At 49.7% G+C, this 21,243-nt stretch overlaps 1 protein-coding gene across 2 annotated transcripts in view; it reads left to right on the forward strand.

Moving 5' to 3' along the window:
• MECP2 (methyl-CpG binding protein 2) overlaps window positions 1–15,832 on the forward strand; it is a 63,955-nt gene extending 48,123 nt beyond the window's left edge. Inside the window, exons 1-3 of one of the 2 annotated variants that reach the window (XM_036304372.1) lie at window positions 7,275–7,359; window positions 8,981–9,035; window positions 9,145–15,832. In XM_036304372.1, coding sequence (XP_036160265.1) covers window positions 9,273–10,067 — 795 coding nt within the window. In that variant the 5' untranslated portion in view covers window positions 7,275–7,359; window positions 8,981–9,035; window positions 9,145–9,272 and the 3' untranslated portion in view covers window positions 10,068–15,832. Of the gene's footprint in view, window positions 1–7,014; window positions 7,360–8,980 lie in introns of those variants that run through there. The other variant, XM_036304371.1, reaches the window with a different exon arrangement.
• Window positions 15,833–21,243: the final 5,411 nt, after the last annotated feature.

Genomic DNA, 21,243 nt, shown 5'->3' on the forward strand with positions numbered 1-21,243 from the left:
GCTTCATAGATACTTAAGATTTGTGAAAACCTTTCTGCTTAAATGCGATATATGCATTCCTGGGGGAGAAAAATCTTGTGTTTTACAAATCACACAATAAAATATAGTTGTTAAGGGAAAAATAGGTAGGGTAGACCATGCCTACTCTAGGAGATTTGGTACCCAGAGTTCACTAACAAAACCAGTGACAATTCTGTATAAAAAAACAGACCACCACGCCATTGAAGTCTCTGTTGGCATTTGCACCCAACATCTCCATCAGCCAAACATTTTTCACCATAACCCTGACTTGTGCTTCCTCCCACACAATGCACAGATGAGTTGTTTCATTGACATTAAAAGTCAGGTCCTGCCATGCCTGCCTGGCTCAGTGGTTGAGTGTTGACCTATGAACCAGGAGGTCACGGTTCGATTCCGGGTCAGGGCACATGCCCAGGTTGCAGGCTCGATCCCCAGTGTGGAGCGTGCAGGAGGCAGCCGATCAAGGATTCTCTCTCATCATTGATGTTTCTCTCTCTCCCTCTCCCTTCCTCTCTGAAATCAACAAAAATATATTTTTTAAAAAGTCAGGTCCTAAGCAAGGCTTCCTTCAGCAGTGATTTTATTTTAAACACAGGGAAATACCTTGATATGTTCATTCATACAGCTTCACCATATAGAACTAACGCTGTGGAAGATGTTCTTTGAGCCACTAAAAGAAGGTACTTCTGCAATGTTTCCAGCTTTTTCTCTTAATGTACTTGTGTAACGTGAAGGCTTTCTCTTTAATTGTTAGAAAGCTTTCCTGAAACTGCTTCAAAATATTACTGTCAACCAGCACAGCTTCCAGTTATATTGATGTCATCTCCCTTTTAAACATATGTTTTCCCTGAACCCTTTACCATTGGAGGGTTAGTCACAGTCATCGTAACATTACCCTCCTAAGTACTTAAGCATGGCTTTCCTAAGAGCACAGGATGCAGTTATGACATCGAGGGAATTTCACTTTGAGCTAACATGGAACCATATTTACATTCCCCAAATGCCTCATTACTGCCTCTTTTAGCACCTTCGAACCCAGGAGCCAGTCCAGGATTGCATGTTGCATGTTCTGTCTCTTCGGTCTCCTTTAAACAGAACCAGTCCCCACCCCACCCCCTTTTTTTTCATGCCACAGACCATTTTGAAGAGTCCAGGCCCATTGTTGTGTGGAACGGACCCTTTCTTTGGGTTCTTCCGGCTGTTTCTTCATGGCCTCAGTTCCCCCTTCCTCCAAGATGGGATGGTGCCCATGCTCCTACTCTCCACAGCACTTCTGCAGGCTGGCCACAGTCAGTGGTGCTCAGTTTGATCTCTTGTCAAGGGGCATTTGCCAGATTTCTTCAACAAATAGGACACCTTCCCTTATTCTTTAGCCTATGTATTCCTTCATTTCTTGCCAGCTTGTGAGTGTAGGTAAGAGTTTTTAAACACTGTCTTCTATAGCATCTTCTAGATGTTCAGTCCAGCCTTTTTGGTAATTTTCGAAGGAGTGTCTGTGGATCTGACCACCTCATTGCTGGAATCCAATCTGTAGAAGCCTGGGACCCATCCTCCCAGTGCAACCATCTCCCATGCTGCTACCCTCGTGAGCCCTCCCTCCCCATCACTGTAGATATCACTGTGCTCTTGGGCAAGCGTGACACCAAGGCCCTCGGTGACTGCCCCAGCCTCGTCTCCTGCTAACCCCAAACCACCAGTGATCACCAGGCTACTGCTAGTGCCGAAATTCATTATTTGGTCACTGAGAGCCTGCTTGCTTTGGGTCCTAAGCTAGCCCCTGCTCCTCAAAGCTAATGGCCCCAGGGATACAGCCATCAAAAAAAAGGAAAGGGCCCTCGCTGGTTTGGCTCAGTGGATAGAGCCTCAGCCTGCGGACAGAAGGGTCCTGGGTTTAATTCCAGTCAAGGGCACATGCCCCGGTTACGGGCTCAATCCCCAGTAGGGGGCGTGCAGGAGGCAGCCAATCAATGATTCTCTCTCATCATTGATGTTTCTATCTCTCTCTCCCCCTCTCCCTTCCTCTCTGAAATCAATAAAAATATATTTTTTAAAAAGAAGAAGGAGCCGAAACCGGTTTGGCTCAGTGGATAGAGCGTCGGCCTGCGGACTGAAAGGTCCCAGGTTCGATTCCGGTCAAGGGCATGTACCTGGGTTGCGGGCACATCCCCAGTGGGAGATGTGCAGGAGGCAGCTGATCGATGTTTCTCTCCCATCGATGTTTCTGACTCTCTATCTCTCTCCCTTCCTCTCTGTAAAAAATCAATAAAATATATTTTAAAAAAAAAAAAAGAAGAAGGAAAGGTACCACAGTATCTGAGTTGTGATTGCCACTTGGCATGTGACTTAAATGCTATTCCTGTCCCTGGCACTCACTGTGTGTTGAGCAGGGAAATGACAGTAAAGAAGGCACACATCTAGGGGGAGTTGCCCATCACCAGGGTATATTTTAAGTACACAGGGGCGGGGAGGGGGCATAGGGTACTCCTATTCATGGGAGGTGGGAGGAAAGACCAGGGAAGGCTGGTCAGAAGCACCATCTTAACCCAAATGAAGATGGGAGAGAGGGCCGGCCCAGCAGCTCTGGTCTCCCTCCCAGGAAGGGCATCATAGTGAGGACAGGAGGGACTATTGATTTGCTGCCTCCGCTCATCTGACCTGGCTTGCCTTGAGCCCTCCTGACCAGCCTGTGAAACTCCTCATGAGTCTTAAAAACCAAGCTCAGAACTTCCTCTTCCAGGAATCCCCATCTCTGGGTTTCCCCTCTGCCTGGAACAGGGGAGGATGTCATTATTTCTTTGTTACCTCTTTGTCTGTCTCCCCACCTCCCCCCACACACACACACACTAAACTTGGAGCTCTAGAAGACCAAAGAATTATGCTAATCCTGCTCTGGCATCTCAGCTCTTAGCAGTCTTTCAGGTCAAGGGTATCAATGAAAACACATTGGCTCAACTGTGACCTCAGACAAGTTCTCTTGTCTGGTTGTACTTCCTTTTTTTTTTCCATCTGTGACACTGAAGAATTAAATAGGTGATTTTTCTAAAATATATGAACTTGTGAACTAGGTGCTCAGTTCTCCTCATACTCAGGATTATGTGTGTGCATGTGCATGCGTACGTCCACACACACACACACACGCACATATATATGCTGTGATTAGAGGGAGGATGAAGAGGGCTATTTGGTTTCTTTGAAAAAGTGTATGCTTCAGCAAACCCCATAACGTCCTGGTGCATGTGTGGGAGGGATGCTTAGGGAGTTGCCAGGCCTCCTTCAAGGTCACCCTGGGACTGAGCAGGCATCTGAGCCAGGGGTAAACTCATTTGGATTACCTGTTTTGCATCGTTTTTACCTCCACACCCAGCATAATGGCTTTCAGGCTTTAGGGCTTTTGTTATTTGTTTTTAAGTATCAAACACCTGTGTATCCCTTAATGCTCAGAATTGAAAATCACCATATTGTCATAGTAGTTTTGAGTAATTTCAATTAGAATTAGAATATTACAGATAGAGCTAAAGGTCCTTTTATTCCCCATCATCTTCAGTGCTATGAAAGTTCATTTATTGCCCTGGCTGGTGTGGCTCAGTTGGTTAGGCATCGTCCTGTGCACCAAAAGGTTGCCGGTTTGGTTCCCAGTCAAGGCACATGCCCAGGTTGCTAGCTCCATCCCTGGTATAGAGTGTGCAGGAGGCAGCCGATTGATGTTCCTCTCTCTCCCCACTCCCTTCCTCTCTCTATCTAAAAATCAATTAAAAATATTTAACAGTGCCTGGCCGTCATGGCTCAGTGGTTGAGTGCTGACCTCTGGACCAGGAAGTCACGGTTCGATTCCCAGTCAGGGCACATGCCTGTGTTGCAGGCTCGATCCCCAGTGTGGGGCCAATCAGTGATTCTCTCACATCATTCATGTTTCTATCTCTCTCCCTCTCCCTTCCTCTCTGAAATCAGTAAAAATATATTTTAAAGAAATATTTAATAACAAAACAGTTCATTAATGTTATGTATATTTTATCACAATAAAAACTTAAAAACAAACAAATAGTTCATTTCATCAGAGTTTGGGCACAGCTGGATATCCCACCTTTGTAGCCAAAGATGTATGTTCTCCTCTTGAACTCCACCCTCAAGGCTTTGCCGAGGCCCTTAACTCATCCCTTACCCCCACACCAGTCCATCAGCCAGCAGTGTTGCTTCACTTCTCGATCTTGTCCCCAATCCTCTGCTGTCCCCATCCTGGGCCACACCAAGACAACTGCAAAAGGCTTCTCAGGGCCCCTCCCTGCTTTCCTCATAGGTCTCCAGTAGTCCGTTTAGAGTGATCCTTTCAAGAGCCCTTGTCCCTGCCCCCTGCTCAAAGCTTTCCATCACACTTGGAATAAAACCCAACAGAGCCTGCCATGTCCCTCCATGTCTCCACTGTCTGGAGCCTTTTCCCCACATGGCCGCATGACTATCCATTACACTTCATTTAGGTCTTTCTCTCTTTTCTCCCTTAATATCATCACATGGATTATTTTCTTCATTGTGTTCTAATCAGTTCATTCTTTTGAACACTCACCTGGTCACAGCATTGCGCAAGACAAGGAACCCTTCCACTCAGTGCCTGTGTCCTTTTCATTCTCCTAGGGGCCAGCCTGGTCCCCTTCCATGGGCACTAGGCTTGTTCACTGCCCCTGGGGTGCCATTGTTGGCCTTAGACTATGTCCCACCAAGGACATAAGAGCAATGGGGACAAAAGTATTTGAAATAAATCATTTTTTTCTGTGGTATGTCATCAATTTGATATAATTATTAGTTTCTGTTTATATACAGTGTCGTGACATTTTGTTACCTTTTGTTTTCATTTTATTTGGCGTTATGTAAACTTTTACCTGATTCAGAAGTTGAAATTATGCTCTGGCATACCCAGAGAGGCCTCGGCTGTTCTATTAGTTTCTGCTGTGTGCTTCCTAAAGTCCCCTTCTATCTCCCACAAAAGGCAGCCTGCGGTGTACATTTTTTACCTTACAGTAGATTCTAGGGATCACTCCCCAGTGGTTTGGGGCACTCTCCATGGTGCGGGCCTGCTGTCATCTAGTCAGCAGGTCCCTGGTGACGGCTGTCTGAGTTGTCCACAGTCCCGGGCTAGTAAAAACAATGCTGTTGTAAATAACATCATCCTCTGTTGTTTTGACTTTCTGAAGGTGTCTCTTCAGGGTAGATTTCTAGAAGGGATTGTGTCAACACCCCTGATTGTATCTAAGAGGCATTCCTGGGTGATATGGCTTGTACTTGACCTCATGGTGGTGAAAGTATTGAGGGAATACAAATGAGAGTTCTGAGGAAACCAGACCTTTTCCATCAGTGCAGTGTTTCTCTCCAACTCCAGGAGCAGCCCTAGACTTCAGCAGTGCACTGTGAACTATTTGGAAGTGGTGGTTCCAGTCTACTCACCACTTTGCTGATGGCAGAGTTTTCCTTCTCCCTAAGACTGGGAGCATTGAAAAATAAGCTCTGCTGGAACAGATTAGGGACCCCACTTTTACAGCAAGAAAAGGTCTCCTGTGAGCCAAGGGCTGAATCTGGGTGACACTGACAGCCATGCTTGGGGCCCTAAACTTCTGAAGAAGATCCAGGGAACTCAGTAAGCCTGAGGAGGGCTGGGACACACCCTCACCATGATCCGTCCCCACACCTGACCTGAGCTGTTCAGGGAGGCCATGTCTTCATGGCACCCAGTGAGTCCTGGTGCTAACCTGCTTTCAGTGACTTACCCACATCATTCGAGTCGTTTCGAGTGCATGCCACAGTGCCTTCATTGACGTCTCCACAGTGTGGACAGGAAGGGACATCACTAGGGATAGACGAGCCACGGGACAGTGATCGGTGCCACATGAGCTATATAAGACAGGGCAGAGGACAGGAATAGTCTTGCCCTTTTCCATAATGAGCTGCCAACTGAGGGACTAGCAGATGGCTAATTCTGAGCCCACAATTCTTCCTAAGCCTTCCCTGGCCCCAGTTGTGTTCTTGTCCTCTTAGCCCGGCCATGAGAGCATCATGGTCAGACTCTGATCCTAGGGTCCAGGGCCTCAAGTAAGCATTTCTGAAGTATACAAGGAAGGGGTCCTACCCGATGGAACTGAAGTGTAGGGAAGGCGCTGCTCTGTCAGTGTGGAAAATGGGGAATGCTCCTCTGTGCCTTTCTCCTTGCTCTTTCCCTTCACCAGCAAGGCTGTGCTATTGCCTTGCATTGTAAGGGAGGGTCTGGTGATCAAGGCTTACCTGACCTGGGGTCACTTTTCTTATGCCAGGACCCTGTGCAGCGGTTTCTGGTTGCCCAGGTTAGCCAAGATTTATATAATGCCTTTGTGACTTTTCTTCCTCTGGGGTGTTGGTACCCATCGTTGAGATGAGGAAACAGGCCTGCTCAGGTCTGTGTTTGGAAATAGCAAAGTCAGGATTTGAGCTCAGGTTAGCTGGCTCCAAACCTGTATGCTCTTTGTGCAGTGCTGCGCTGTGTGCCTGTCAGCAAGTTGTACTGTGCCCCACAGCAGTTCTTTGTTGAGTACACATTTGAGAAAACCCAAAATACAGAAGCTATAGTAGCACCCAAGCCCGGCCTTTGTGAAAAGGAGCTCCACCCCCTTTTGGGCTGACAGCTCCCTATCCCAGTGGTCAAGTCAGCCCTCAGGTGCCGCTCATAAAGTGGCCTCTGCCAAGGCAGCATGCCGAGAAGCCACATAGTGTTTCGCTCAGAAAAATGCCACCTGTGCAGGCCACTTACTCTCCTGCACACCAGGAATGGGACTCAGGGCGGCCACAGTGCAGGTAGAGTGCAGTTGGCCACCACCACTAGCAGCCCAAAGCCCCTAAAGAAATCTGTGAAGGGAAGAATATCAAGACCTGAGTGAGCCACCAGCAGGGCAGCCCTGGCTTGAGCCTTCCGATGCTCACTTTTTCTGCAAACTGGTGTGTCCTCTGTGATACTTACATACTTGTTTAACACTTCAGGGAAGAAAAGTCAGAAGACCAGGACCTCCAGGGCCTCAAGGACAAACCCCTGAAGTTTAAAAAGGTGAAGAAGGATAAGAAAGAAGAAAGCAAGCATGAACCCCTGCAGCCGCCAGCCCACCACTCTGCTGAACCAGCAGAGGCAGGCAAAGCGGAGACCTCGGAAGGGTCAGGCTCAGCCCCAGCCGTCCCGGAAGCTTCTGCCTCCCCCAAACAGCGGCGCTCTATCATTCGCGACCGGGGACCCATGTATGATGACCCCACTCTGCCTGAAGGTTGGACCCGGAAGCTTAAGCAAAGGAAATCTGGCCGCTCCGCTGGGAAGTATGATGTGTATTTGATCAAGTAAGTAAGGGCAACTCCTGCCTCTGCAGAGCTGGGAGCCCTGGGTAGGTGGGAAGCTGGGGACAGGTGCTAAAAACTAATGGGGGTCCCTTAAAGTAGGAGCTAGTTGCTGCTAGTTGATCAAGAAAATGTGTGTGCATAACCCCATCTGGGTTAAGTAAGGTGGCTTCAGTAATGAGCACTGCTTGCAGGCACCACTAGGTATGCTTGGAACGACTGTATGGAAGTCACTGCCCTGAGTGAAACGTGCACAGGGTAACAGTGTGATTTACCCTGCCAGCCCTTGAGGCCTTGTGTGAAGATGGAATAGCAGTAGGACCTACCCGGGGTCGGGATGAGAATGCCAGGAGAGGTCACCTGGGAAGTGCTGAGGCCACAGGATCTGCCATATGTAGTAGCCCTGGGCTCAGGAGGCCAGCAGAGTTCCCTGGGGTTCCTGCCATTTCTCAGCTGGAGAGCATCCAGCTGAGAGGCTCTTCTCAGAACCCATTACCCTCATCTTCTTTCTGGGAGAGTTGTTCTGTAACATTGCTTCATGAACCAGAAAAAATAAAATAGAGGAGTCGTAGAGCTCAGTACACTCTGAATTGTGCTGGGAAAGGTGGGCTCTCGGACAGGGCCTCTGAGGAAAGACACAGATAGGCCCCATGTACCTTTTCAACTGTCCCTTTTGCATTTGTCCAGCCTTAGGGGAGGGTCACCGGATGTTTTTGTTTGTTTGTTTGTTTTGATCTTAGAGAGAGGAAGGGAGGGAGGCAAGAGATGGGGGAAAAGAGAGAAAGACATTGATGTGAGAGAGGAACATTGATCAGTTGCTTCCCACACACGTCCTGACCATAGGATCAAACCCGCAACCTGGGAATGTGCCCTGTCCAGGAATCAAACCCACTACCTTTCAATGTATAGGATGATGCTCCAGCCAACTGAGCCACACTGGCCAGGTCCTGGGTGGTTTTTTTTCCTGGGTATTTTCTATTAAAACAGTAACTTCCAAGCCTGAGCTTCAGAGGAGTGAATAAGTACATTTCAGTTCAGCCCCTTAGACAATCCCAAAATGGTTAGCAGTTTTCAAAGGACATTTACGGACATTTGCAACCTTGTTTGGCCCCAGAAAGTCTGAGAAGACTGAGCAAAGCATTATCCTATTGACATATGAGGAAACCAATTCCCAGAAGTGCTAAACAGCATGCCCAGATTCAGACAGGGTGCTGTACTGGCAGGTCATGCCCGGGCACCAGCCAGCAAGAATGGGCCCTGGCCTAATGGCTAGGCAGGGTCCCCAGGTCAGACCACTTCGGGGTTCAGAAGGGGCCTCAGTGGCATGCTGGTGGCAGCTGTGGAGCAGCTAGCACCAAGCTATTCTGGTATAGGAGCAGGCCGTATAGATGCCCACCACTGCCCGGCAACCTGATTGCTTCATGTATAACCGTTGCTGTGCCCCTCAAGTTTTAGCTCATCTTGGCTTTTCTTAAATGTGACTCTGGCTCAATAGTATCATCAGGTACATCAGCTGCAGAACCTCTTCTGTTAAAGTTTGTCACTACCTTCTGCTCTGCCCTATCTCCAGCATTGCTGTGGAAGCTTCTAATCACTTTTTATGTCTCTCCACTTGTTCCCACAGTCCCCAGGGAAAAGCCTTTCGATCTAAAGTGGAGTTGATTGCGTACTTCGAAAAGGTAGGCGACACCTCCCTGGACCCTAATGATTTTGACTTCACGGTAACTGGGAGAGGGAGCCCCTCCCGGCGAGAGCAGAAACCACCTAAGAAGCCCAAATCTCCCAAAGCTCCAGGAACTGGCAGAGGTCGGGGACGCCCCAAAGGGAGTGGCACCGCGAGACCCAAGGCAACAGCATCAGAGGGCGTGCAGGTGAAAAGGGTCCTGGAGAAAAGTCCCGGGAAGCTGCTCGTCAAGATGCCTTTTCAAACTTCGCCAGGAAGCAAGGCCGAAGGGGCTGGGGCTACCACATCAGCCCAGGTCATGGTGATCAAACGCCCTGGCAGGAAGCGAAAAGCCGAAGCTGACCCCCAGGCCATTCCCAAAAAGCGGGGCCGAAAGCCAGGCAGTGGGGTGGCAGCTGCTGCCGCTGAGGCCAAGAAGAAAGCCGTGAAGGAGTCATCCATCCGGTCTGTGCAAGAGACCGTGCTCCCCATCAAGAAGCGTAAGACCCGAGAGACAGTCAGCATTGAGGTGAAGGAGGTGGTGAAGCCCCTGCTGGTGTCCACCCTCGGTGAGAAGAGTGGGAAGGGACTGAAGACCTGCAAGAGCCCAGGGCGGAAAAGCAAGGAGAGCAGCCCTAAAGGGCGCAGCAGCAGCGCCTCCTCACCCCCCAAGAAGGAGCACCACCATCACCACCACCACTCAGAGCCCCAGAAGGCACCCACACCGCTGCTCCCACCCCCTCCCCCGCCCCCGCCCGAGCCCCAGAGCTCCGAGGACCCCGCCAGCCCCCCTGAGCCCCAGGACTTGAGCAGCAGCGTCTGCAAAGAGGAGAAGATGCCGAGAGGAGGCTCGCTGGAGAGCGACGGCTGCCCCAAGGAGCCAGCTAAGACTCAGCCCACGGTCGCAACCACCACCACCACGGCCGCAGAAAAGTACAAACACCGAGGGGAGGGAGAGCGCAAAGACATTGTTTCATCCTCCATGCCAAGGCCAAACAGAGAGGAGCCTGTGGACAGCCGGACGCCCGTGACCGAGAGAGTTAGCTGACTTTACACAGAGTGGATTGCAAAGCAAACCAACAAGAATAAAGGCAGCTGTTGTCTCTTCTCCTTATGGGTAGGGCTCTGACAAAGCTTCCCGATTAACTGAAATAAAAAATATTTTTTTTTCTTTCAGTAAACTTAGAGTTTCGTGGCTTCAGGGTGGGAGTAGTTGGAGCATTGGGGATGTTTTTCTTACCGACAAGCACAGTCAGGTTGAAGACCTAACCAGGGCCAGAAGTAGCTTTGCACTTTTCTAATCTAGGCTCCTTCAACAAGGCTTGCTGCAGATACTACTGACCAGACAAGCTGTTGACCAGGCTTCTTAGGGTATGCCTGCACCTCCCCTCCCACCCAGACCTCCCCTCGTGTGGTCGCTAAGGACAGAGAGCACTTAAGAGGACACTCCATTTTCGGTGCCATTGGTGCCCCAGTCTCAGCTCTCCTCTCCCCCCACCCTGCCCCAGCTTCCCCACCTCCCCCACTCTCACCCAAGTTGGGCCAAGGAGGTGTGAGGCAGGAGAGACAGTTGTATTCTTTAGAGAAGAAGTTGGAGATGGCCAGTGGCTACAGCCCGTGTGATCCCACTCATGGTGGCACAAATCTGGCCCCACTCCAGCCCCAATCCAAAACTGACAAGGACATTTCACAGGACAGGAAAGTAGCACCTGTTCACTCCAGCCTGGCATGGCTCAGAGGGAGTCATCCTTCGAGCTGCTAGGTGTAGACTTGCCTGAGCCAGAGGAGAGGCTGGCCCAGGGCCGGCCTCCAGTGGATGGCACTAGAGAGAGGCCATGGAGGCAGCAGGACAAGGTGTAGGCAGGCTGGCCCAGCTCCGGGCCAGCAGAGCACAGCGGGGCAGGAGGGACTCCTTAGTCGCTCAGAGCAATCTGTGACTGGCAGTTAGAGGCTCAGTGGGGTGGGGGCCAAGGGGAAGGAGGGGAGAATGTTCTTCCAAAACTTTCCAATTCTACTCCTTAGGGACAGCTTAGAACTATTTGCACTATTGAGTCTTCATGTTCCCACTTCAAAACAAACACGCTCTGAGAGCAAACTGGCTTGAATTGGTGGCACTTTGTCCCTCAAGTCACCAGACGCGATGGTGTTTAGAACTGCCTGGATCTGTAGATACCTGCGCTTGTTTTAAAGTGGGCTCAGCACATAGGGTTCCCACGAAGCTCCGAAACTCTAAGTGTTTGCTGCAATTTTATAAGGACTTCCTGACTGCTTTCTCTTCTCTCCCATTTCTGCCTTCTGTCATTTCATCCTTTCATTTCTTCCCCTCCTTCCTCCTCATTCATCCCTTCTGTTCCAAGCAGCCCCAGTGCACAGCTGTACCCCGAATTGATTCTGCTTAGTTCATGCCCCCAGAACTCACCCCACCCTTGGCCTTCCCGCCACCAACCCCAGCCCAGCCTCACTCCATCCTGAGCCCTGAGGAAGCCCCGGGCTCTGCTGAGCCTACCTGACCCTAGCACCTCAGTCTCTCTGAAGGGCAAGAGAACAGCAAGGTCTTGCTCTCCTAAGTCAGAATCAAGACACTGAGCCTCCTCAACCTTCCACTTGAGAGAAGTAGGTGGGAGGAATCAGACCAGATTTGAATTTGGGAGCTGAGGGCAGAACAGAGGCCCCCCGTGGTCTGCCACAGTCATCACGCGGCCCAGCCATGACCTTGGCCTCTGCCAGGCCTGGCTAGCGCAGTGCAATGTGGCAGGGCAGCAGGCAGAACAAATGCAGATGCCCCCAGACCTGAGCTGGGACCAGTGCCTAGGGCGGCCCCCCCCTCCCCCCCGCCCACCCAGGCTCCTCTGTTAACCACAAGTTCTTTTCAAATGGAAAACATTTGGCTTTCTCTTACTGGAGACTGGGTGGGGCCAGTGTAGCACACATTTTCACATCTACGCCAGGGTTCTGGTGTAGGGGCTTAGAGGCTTGGGTTTGCTGTGGGATCCCATCCTTTCAATCTCTCTGTTCAGGAAGTCCTTATCTAGCTGCATATCTTCATCATATTGGTATATCCTTTTCTGTGTTTACAGAGATGTCTCTTATATCTAAATCTGTCCAACTGAGAAGTACCTTATCAAAGTAGCAAATGAGACAGCAGTCTTATGCTTCCAGAAATACCCACAAGCACGTCCCATGTGAGCTGCTGCCATGAACTGTCAAGTGCGTGTTGTCTCGTGTATTTCAGTTATTGTCCCCTGGCTTCCTTACTTTGGTGTAACCATGAAGGAGTGAAACATCCTAGAAACTGTCTAGCACTTCCTTGCCAGTCCTTAGTGATCAGGAACTATAGTTGACAGTTCCGATCAGTAGCTTAAGAAAAAACCATGTCTGTCTCTTCCGGAATGGTTAGAAGCAAGGGAGTTTGCCCATTCTGTTCGTAGAGTCATAGTTGGCCTTTCTAGCATTTTTGTATCCATTTCCTTATGCTGCAAAAGCAAGTCCCACAAGCAACCCCACTCTGCTGTCGACTACCCGGGCTTCACTTCTGACTCCTCCCCAGGAGGGAAGAGGGGTCGGAGGAGGGAGTGAGTCCTTCGGGACCCCTCTTCCTCCAAGGACAAAAGGCTCCTGACCCCACAGTGGCCTTGCACTCCTGGCATCCCCAAAAGACACCTATCCGTGCGAGCGCGGCATTCAGCCAGTTTGTCATGGAGACGCTGTCCATTCTGGTCGGTCAGGTTTTTATGTGTTATATACCTAGTCCAGTGAAATGTGACTCCTGGGACCACTGTCAGGAGCTGGCTGGCCTCCCCATCAGCTCATTTATCTGGTCCTGGGAAGAGGAGTGTGGGGCTCACCAGGCCCCCCTTTCACCCATGACAGTTATTCGGGGGCTGACTGGGCATTGATGGTCAAGAACACAGCATTTCAAGGGTCGTTTTCTTTCTGTCCGGCCGGACCTGCAGCCCCCTCACTCCCCAGCTCCTTCCCCTAGAGTTCCAGAGCTTCAGGCAGTGCCTGAGGCTCCTTATGGTTTTCTCTCCCCCCTTCCATATTCCCTCTTCTTCCCCAAATAAGGGCATCATGAGTGAGTGACCTTTAAACAGGCCACCTTGGTGGTTTGCCACCCCGACAGGCAGAGGCCCGTGCCGTGCCGCCCCTGTTCCTAGAGTCAGGTGGGTGGAAGTTTGGAGGGAAAACCTAAGCCCTGGAATTCTCACCAGCGGTGTCCAGCCCAGTTCGGGGTGTGACCTTGATTTTGTGTGTACTTGAACACCACGAAGATGGGGGGGGGAGGTGCATCTTTTAGGGACTGTGAAGAATACAGGAATTGACCGACAACTTTCAGATCCCCATGGGTCTAGGTCACAGAGAATCATGTTCCGTCTCCCCAACCATCATTCTAGTTGTTAGTTACTACCTCCTTTCTTGACAGAATTCTGTGTGTCCTTGAGCTCCTCCCACAATGCCCGGCCCAGCCCTGCCCTACTTGTCTGCCCATTGGTGAGCTTGTCCTTACCAGTGGAATTGCTGGCTTTGACACTTAAGTGAACTGGGGAACTGGGCCACAACCAGGCTCTAGTGCAGTGCCCTTCTGTTGGCATAGAAGACACCTAAAAATGTCATGTCCCCAGTCCATCAGTGCCAAAGTAGCCAAGGACCCCAGCCCCTCAGCTCCCTGGAAGGTGAAAGTCATGGTGGTGGCCTGGGGACACTGGCCACAGCCAGCACCTGGCTTCTACTGAGACCCCATGCAAGTGTGGGCAACAGTCTTCAGTGGCATCATTTCAGGCTAGAGCCAAAAACAGTGGCCAAGTTGTTGGCTGCTCCTCTGCCCAGCTTGTCATTGTCATGACAGCCATCATGAAAGGGTACTAGCCAGAAACAAGCTTCCATGTTTGGTGGGAAAGGAGTTTCTTAGCTGACAGCCCTCTGGATTTTAAGTAACTCTTAATAAGCAGATTGAACCCAGGAGGGAGCAAAGGTTATGAACTAAACCCACCAGGGGGCTGCCTGGATCTTGGGGAGCATTCCCACCGGCTCTCTGGACTGACGTGATCAGGGGAGGTCACAGGTACTGGTTCTTGGAGACCTTTGTACATCCATTCCTAGCTGGTGTCATTGCCCCGAATTGCTTTCTGATGCGAGTTTCACGCAGAAAGTCTAGGACCAGTGGCCCAGACCCCAGGAAGCAAGCTGTGTGAAAAGCCGAATGGGTGTCAGTCCCCCAAGTGCCAGCTGCTGGTGTGTGGACAAGCACAGCATTACCAGGCCTGTGGCCATACCCCTGCTGTGTTGGATTCCTGCTCTTGCTCTGCTTTCTGCAAGGGTCCATCTTTGCTCTTGGTCAGTGAGCCCGTCCACTCTGGAGGGCTTTGTTGAGTCTCCATTTTTGTGTCTTTCTCTTTTAGATCAATCTTTAGAAAAGGCCTAATTGTTATAAATAGCTAGGATACTGCCTCTCCCAGGGTCTGAAGTTACATATTTTAGGGGGGGAAAGTGAACACTGAAACCCACTCTCAACAATTCAGAAGGAAAACCTAGAAAATATTTGGCAAAAAGAATACATTTTAATGTTTCTGAACAAAGAAAAGCAAGCTTTTGTGAAAATTCTGATCTAAAAATACTTGGAGCTTGGCCTGATGTGTGAGCACTGCAGGCAAAGGGGATTCCAGCCCCAAGCCACTGGATCTGAGACTCAGGGCCATTCTGTCATTGGAGAACCCACATCTCCTTGGGTAGCATCCCTGAGGACTTGGCTTCAGCTCTGTCCTCTGGGGTGGCCTGGAGGTTAGTGGCCCGCCTGGGCCCAAAGCTGCAGGAGCCCAGCTCTTGGTGTGGGAAGCGGAGTGGTCACAGGGACTCGTGAAGGCCTACACCAGTCTCATTCCCAGCACCACCTGTTTCTTGCTTCGTTCTTATCTCCACAGAGCCTACCCAAAGCTCTGATTTGTCAAGAAAAAAAATGAGTTCTAACTAGGGCCCAGGTAACTAGAAAGGAAAGGGTGATGTCTCCCCCTTGGCCTCTGCCTGTGGCACAGCCTGTCCCCTGAGGACATTCCCTGCTCTGCTCTCCTTGGGATCTAGGGCCCGATGAAATGGCATTCCTTCTGAACTCGGAGGTGAGGACAGAGGCCTGAGCACTCACCGTGGTGTGTGCCCCACTCGCCCCTCACCCTTGACAGCCCCTGGGGTAGAAGGGGAGGCTGTGTGTGAGGATGGGTGTCCGCACCCCTGGCAGAGCTGAGACCCTCACAGGGGAAATCTGGCCTTTGAGTTTCAGAGCATTTTAAAAACTTGCAAATTGTCTTTGCTCCTCTAGCTCCCCCTTCTATCTTACCTTTTCTCAGGTCCTGCTCAGCAGTGAGAGAAAATAAGATGAAAAGGCCAAGAGGTTTGGCTCCTATCACTGGTAGTCCCTCCCTGCAGTGTTTGTGTGTCAAGTGACAAAGCTGTTTTTCCTGGTGACCCTGATTATATCCAGTATCTTATAGACTATAAGCATAGGCCTGCTTGGTCCTCTCTGTTCTGGGCTTTTGTTTTGCTTTTTAGTTTTGCTTTTAGTTTTTCTGTCCCTTTTATTTAATGCACCGATTAGACACACAAAGCAGTTGAATTTTTATATATATATCTGTATATTGCACAATTATAAACTCATTTTGCTTGTGGCTACACACACACACACACACACACACACACACACACTGTTAAAATAATACCTGTTGCTTAATTACAATATTTCTGATAACCGTAGCATAGGACAAGGGAAAATAAAAACAAAAACAAACAAAAAAAAAAAACCTGACAAATCCGTCTGCTGGTCACTTCTTCTGTCCAAGCAGATCCATGGTCTTTCCTCGCTTCTTTCAAGGGCTTCCCTGTGCCAAGCTAAGGAGGCTCCAGGCAGCGCCCAGGTTTTGCACTGTTTCTCCAGTGCTTGTGAGAGAGGTCCGGGGATACTGGTGCAGGACAGTTCACCTCAGTGGGTGGGTGCGAGAGTGCTCCCTTGCCCTGGCGAAGTCCGGAATGTAGTTGGCACCACCTGGTCCTCTTCCACCTCTGGGTAGGGCAGCTGGAGTCCATGGGGGTGGCCTGATCCCCCCACCCCTTCCAGTGACCGGTCAGAGTGATCATGTGTGGAGAGTCAGCTCAGCAGGCCTCCCCACCAGTAGGGCTCCCACTTTGCCGAGTCCAGGGTCTGGAGGGAAGACAGAAGGCCTGTCGTGTCCTTGAACGTGTGAGCTGCACCAGGTAGAATGCCAGGGACCCAGAACCACATAGAGAGTCCAGTCTCCCTCTAGGAGGTAGCGAAGACTCCAGAAATGTCCCTTTCTCTTCTCCCACATCCTGCGAGTAATTGCATTTGCTTTTGTAATTCTTAATGAGCAATATCTGCTAGAATTTAGCTGTAACAATTCTTTTTGATCGGTTTTTTTTTTTTTTTACGTAATTAAAAACACCAAAAAAATCCAGAAACTTGTTCTTCCAAAGCAGAGAGCATTATAATCACCAGGGCCAAAAGCTTCCCTTCCTGCGTCAATACTTCTTCTGAGGCCTGAATCCAAGAGAGAAACACTCATAGGCTCTTTGTGTGGCTGGGCTACCCTCGGGCCCCTTGGAGGACCTGGTCTTGGGCCCACTCCAGCCCACATTCAGTATTAGCGGTGGGTCATGACGTCCTTGCCCACGCAGCCTGGAATGGGGCCGAGGAGGTGAGGAGGCCGTTGCCACCGATGCTTGGCCACTAACAGGTGGGTGTCCGCATGTGTCCACGTGCATGCTTTCTGACTGAAATGTGAAATCAGCACCCGAGTTAGCCTCACCCAGTGACCTCGCCCCGCCGGGCTGGAGCGGGGCCCGCCCAGTTCAGTGTTTCTGGGGAGCTGGACAGTGGAGTGCACAAGGCTTGCAGAACTTGAAGCCTGCTCCTTCCTTTGCTACCAAGGCCTCCTTTTCCGTTTGATTTGTCACTGCTTCAATCAATAACAGCCGCTCCAGAGTCAGTAGTTGATGAATATATGACCAAATATCACCAGGACTGTTACTCAATGTGTGCCGAGCCCTTTTATCGCGCTGGGCTCCTGTGTACCCGGACACTGTAATGTGTGCTGTGTTAGCTCTCCTCACCCTCCCCTCGTTTTTCTGGGGGTTTTCTGTTTGGGTTTGGTTTGGTTTTTATTTCCCCTTTTGTGTTCCAAACATGAGGTTCTCTCTACTGGTCCTCTTAACTGTGGTGTTGAGGCTTATATTTGTGTAATTGGTGGGTGAAAGGAACTTTGCTAAGTAAATCTCTTCTGTGTTTGAACTGAAGTTTGTATTGTAACCATGTTTAAAGTAATTGTTCCAGAGACAAATGCTTCTAGACACCTTTTCTTTACAAACAAAAGAATTCAGAGGGAGGGGATGGTGACTGAGATGAGAGGGGCTGTCCTATTTCCCCAGGAGGGGAGACCCAAAGAGATGACCCCTGCTCAGATCAGCCAGAAGCCACCCAAGAAATTCAGCCTAAGCCAACAGACCGAATAGCTGATTTGTTGCCATTTTCCAATTCCGAGCAAAACCAGATCTTGTTCCACCCAGTGGACATTTTTGCCTTCCCCTCCCCTCCCCGAGATTATTAGCATCATTGATATTTTTAAGGACAGTCAAGGTTTATGTTCCTGTGAGGGGAGCCAGGTGGGGTGTGAGCAGGGCCAACCTGAAGCGGGCCTGAACCAGGTGGCTCAAACAAAAGGTGGGCATCTCCCTGGAGATCTCCACTGTAACCACAGGTCAGGTATATGTTGACAGGGCAGACTGGCCACTCTTCACCTGACGCAGCTCTTTCTAGACAGGCCAGGCAGAGGGCATTATCGTTTAGGACACCTCCATCACATCCCACCCCTTACCTGGAGTGCACCACACTACTGTGACCGCTCAATCCCCAGCCACCCCGGGCGATACGATGGTGGGATGGGAGGGTGCACTCTCTTTGCTGTCATCAGATTCCCAGAAAAAAAATTTGGATGTGAGAAACCCCCTTCCCTTTCCATGGCAAAACCAGATCCTCCTCAGAGAAGCCGTTACCCCCACCAGACATTGTTTTGGGTTCACAGAACAGGGACAGATGTGTGCTCCCTTAGTGCCTGGCAGCCCTTCATCTGCAAGGCAATGACAGTGCCGATTGTAGTGACCACTACACACGGGGTTTAGTAGCAGGAAGAACCAGGCAGGGTGGCTGCCCCCTCCCGAGTTGCAGTGACACAAGCCAGCCACCCTGTGCAGAGGGAAGCCCTGCTGAGGGCAGGAGAGGTAGGCAAGGGGCGCGGGGAGCTGCCCAGGACAGACTTGGCTGGAGATGTCTCTACAAGCCCTCTATTGCATTCACCTTCAGTTTTTGTGTTTTGGGACAATTACTTTAGGAAATAAGTAGGTCGTTTTAAAACAAAAAAAAATATTGATTGCTTTTTTGTAGTGTTCAAAAAAAGGTTCTTTGTGTATAGCCAAATGACTGAAAGCACTGATATATTTAAAAACAAAAGGCAATTTATTAAGGAAATTTGTACCATTTCAGTAAACCTGTCTGAATGTACCTGTATACGTTTCAAAACACCCCCCCCCACTGAATCCCTGTAACCTATTTATTATATAAAGAGTTTGCCTTATAAATTTACATAAAAATGTCCGTTTGTGTCTTTTGTTGTAAAATCAAGTGATTTTTTTCATAAGGTTCTTTTACTATTTGAAAAGATGGGCAGCACGCAGTTTTATTTTATTTTTGTAAGTTTTTTAATACGTGTGAAAGCAAAGACTACTCAGCATGCCTTTCTAAGTGACGCGTTTGCACCTTTTGTTGGGAAGTACTGTATCCTTTGCTGTTAGCATTCTCGATAAATCTCTCTGTGAAAGTGACTCAAGGTCTGGGCTTTCATTATCTGACAGCTCACAGGACAGCATGGTGGTGTGTCTCCTGATTCGGTCTGGTTGTCCCTGAACACAGAGGAGAGCCACCGCTTTCAGGACTGCAGTTCCATACACTGCCGCCCCTTGGGTGCCCCGAGGCCACACTTTCCAGGCACACTGCTCCTGCGTGCAAATCTGCCCACTGTGCCCTAGGCCCAGAGGCAGGTGGGCTGCAGGCCTTCTGCACAGTAGCACATGGTAGGGGCACCTCTTAGGTCTACATGTGCCAAGGTGCTTCTGCAAATACAACCTCGCTTCCCCCCTCCCCCCAGCTCAGGCTCCTTCTGTGCTTACTGTTATCAGGAAGATAAGACCTCGGTTCTTGTCTCCTTTTTTTTCATATATATTTGTATTGATTTCAGAGAGGAAAGGGAAGGGAGAGAGAGAGATCGAAACAGCAATGATGAGAGAGAATCATTGACTGGCTGCCTTCTGCACACCCCTACTGGGGATCAAGCCCACAACCAGGCATGTGCCCTGACCAGGAATCGAACTGTGACTTCCTGGTTCATAGGTTGACACTCAACCACTGAGCCACACCATCTGGGCTGTTCTTTCTTATCTTCTTGAGGGAAAGATTTCAATCAAGAGACTAAGTGTAGAAAAGCAAGCAAGAATGTATTGACCATAGCAAAAATATCCTGGGATCCCTTAGACTTTAGTGGATACATGCCTGAGGGGGGAGGGAATAGCATGGGCTTGCTTCTTGAGGGGAGAGCTCTGGGACCTTAATTTTCAGGGGTTTTAAAGGTTGGGTGTTTAGGGGAGGTCTTAAGGGCAGATCAATAGACTATTCATCAGCTTAATGCTGATGTACCAAACAGATTTATTCTCTTGTCTGTCCTTGGGTGTGGTTGGCAAATGGCACTAATTGGATTTCTATCTTCTCCCTGAGTAGGGTGATTTAAGCTATATACCCTCTGGTTGGGGAGGAGAAGTACAAACTATTTACTCTTTTTTTGTTGTTGTTAATCCTTACCTGAGGATATTTTGCCATTGATTTTTAGAGAAAGTGAAAGGGAGGAGGAGAGACAGAGAGAGAGAAACATCAATGTGAGAGAGACACATCCATTCGTTGCCTTCTGCACATACCCGACCAGGGGGTCTGCAACCAAGGTATATGCCCTTGACTGGAATCGAACCCGGGACCCTTCAGTCTTCAGGTTGATGCTCTATCCACTGAGCATAACTGGCTAGGGCCATTTACTCTTTTTTTAAAGCATTTTTTAAAGTTGATTTTAGCAAGAGGAAGAGAGGTAGAAACACCAATGATGAGAGAGAATCATCGATCGTCTGCCTCCCACACGTACCCCACTGGGGATCAAGCCCGCAGCCGAGGCACATGGCCTGACTGAAATCGAACCATTACCTCCTGGTTTATAGGTTGATGCTCAACCGCTGAGCCACACCAGCCAGGCCAAACCATTTACTCTTAAGTATCTTTGGTTTAGAGAAGATAGGATTTACTAGGTGGCTGCAAACTGTTGATTAACTGTCTTAGTTTCTCTATTCCACTTGTTCTGGAATTTTCCCAGCTTCTTACTATTCTATACAGTTTAACACTATCACCTGAGACCCTCCCATGACCTCTGCTGAACTGCCTCCCTGCCCAAAGGGGGCGCTGTCATTGCGTTGGCAGGTATCACACCCTGCCTGTGCTTCTTGGCTTTCGCATAAGACTGTGGGCTCTCAGGAGCTACCTGCCCCGCCACAGTCATCCTCACCAGGTAGCAGGGCTGGAGGGGACAACTGCTCAGTGTCCAGCTTCACATGCAAATGTGGATATATCCATTAGAAGGTGCATTGGAAAGTCCTGGACTTGAATGTTAAAGGGTTAAAATTCAGCATGTGTGTATTGAGTGTTTCTTGTGTGCCAGGCCTGTCGGGTACTGCAGTCCAGCAGTGAGCAAGTAGGACCAAGTGCCTGTTCCCTTAGAGCTTGGTGTGTGTGTGCATGATAATTTCCCATACTCAGGGTGTGGCTGGCTGCCTTTTGGGGAGTGGCTGTGGCTTCTGGGAAGGGGTTCCAATGGAGGCCCATATTTGGGTGGACCTGGTTTCTGTTTTGTTTTTTTAATATATTTTTTATTGATTTTTTAGAGAGAGAGGAAAAGAGAGGGATAGAAACATTCATGAGAGAGAAACATCATTAATCGGCTGCCTCCTGCACGCTCCCCACACGGGATCAAGCCCACAACCGAGGCATGTGCCCTGATCGAGAATGGAACCATGACCTCCTGGGAATCAAATCAGTGACCTCTGGGTTCCTGGCTCAACACTCAACCGCTGAGCTG

Source organism: Myotis myotis, unplaced genomic scaffold (assembly GCF_014108235.1).
Source record: "Myotis myotis isolate mMyoMyo1 unplaced genomic scaffold, mMyoMyo1.p scaffold_m19_p_4, whole genome shotgun sequence".
Taxonomy (NCBI): Eukaryota; Metazoa; Chordata; class Mammalia; order Chiroptera; family Vespertilionidae; genus Myotis; species Myotis myotis.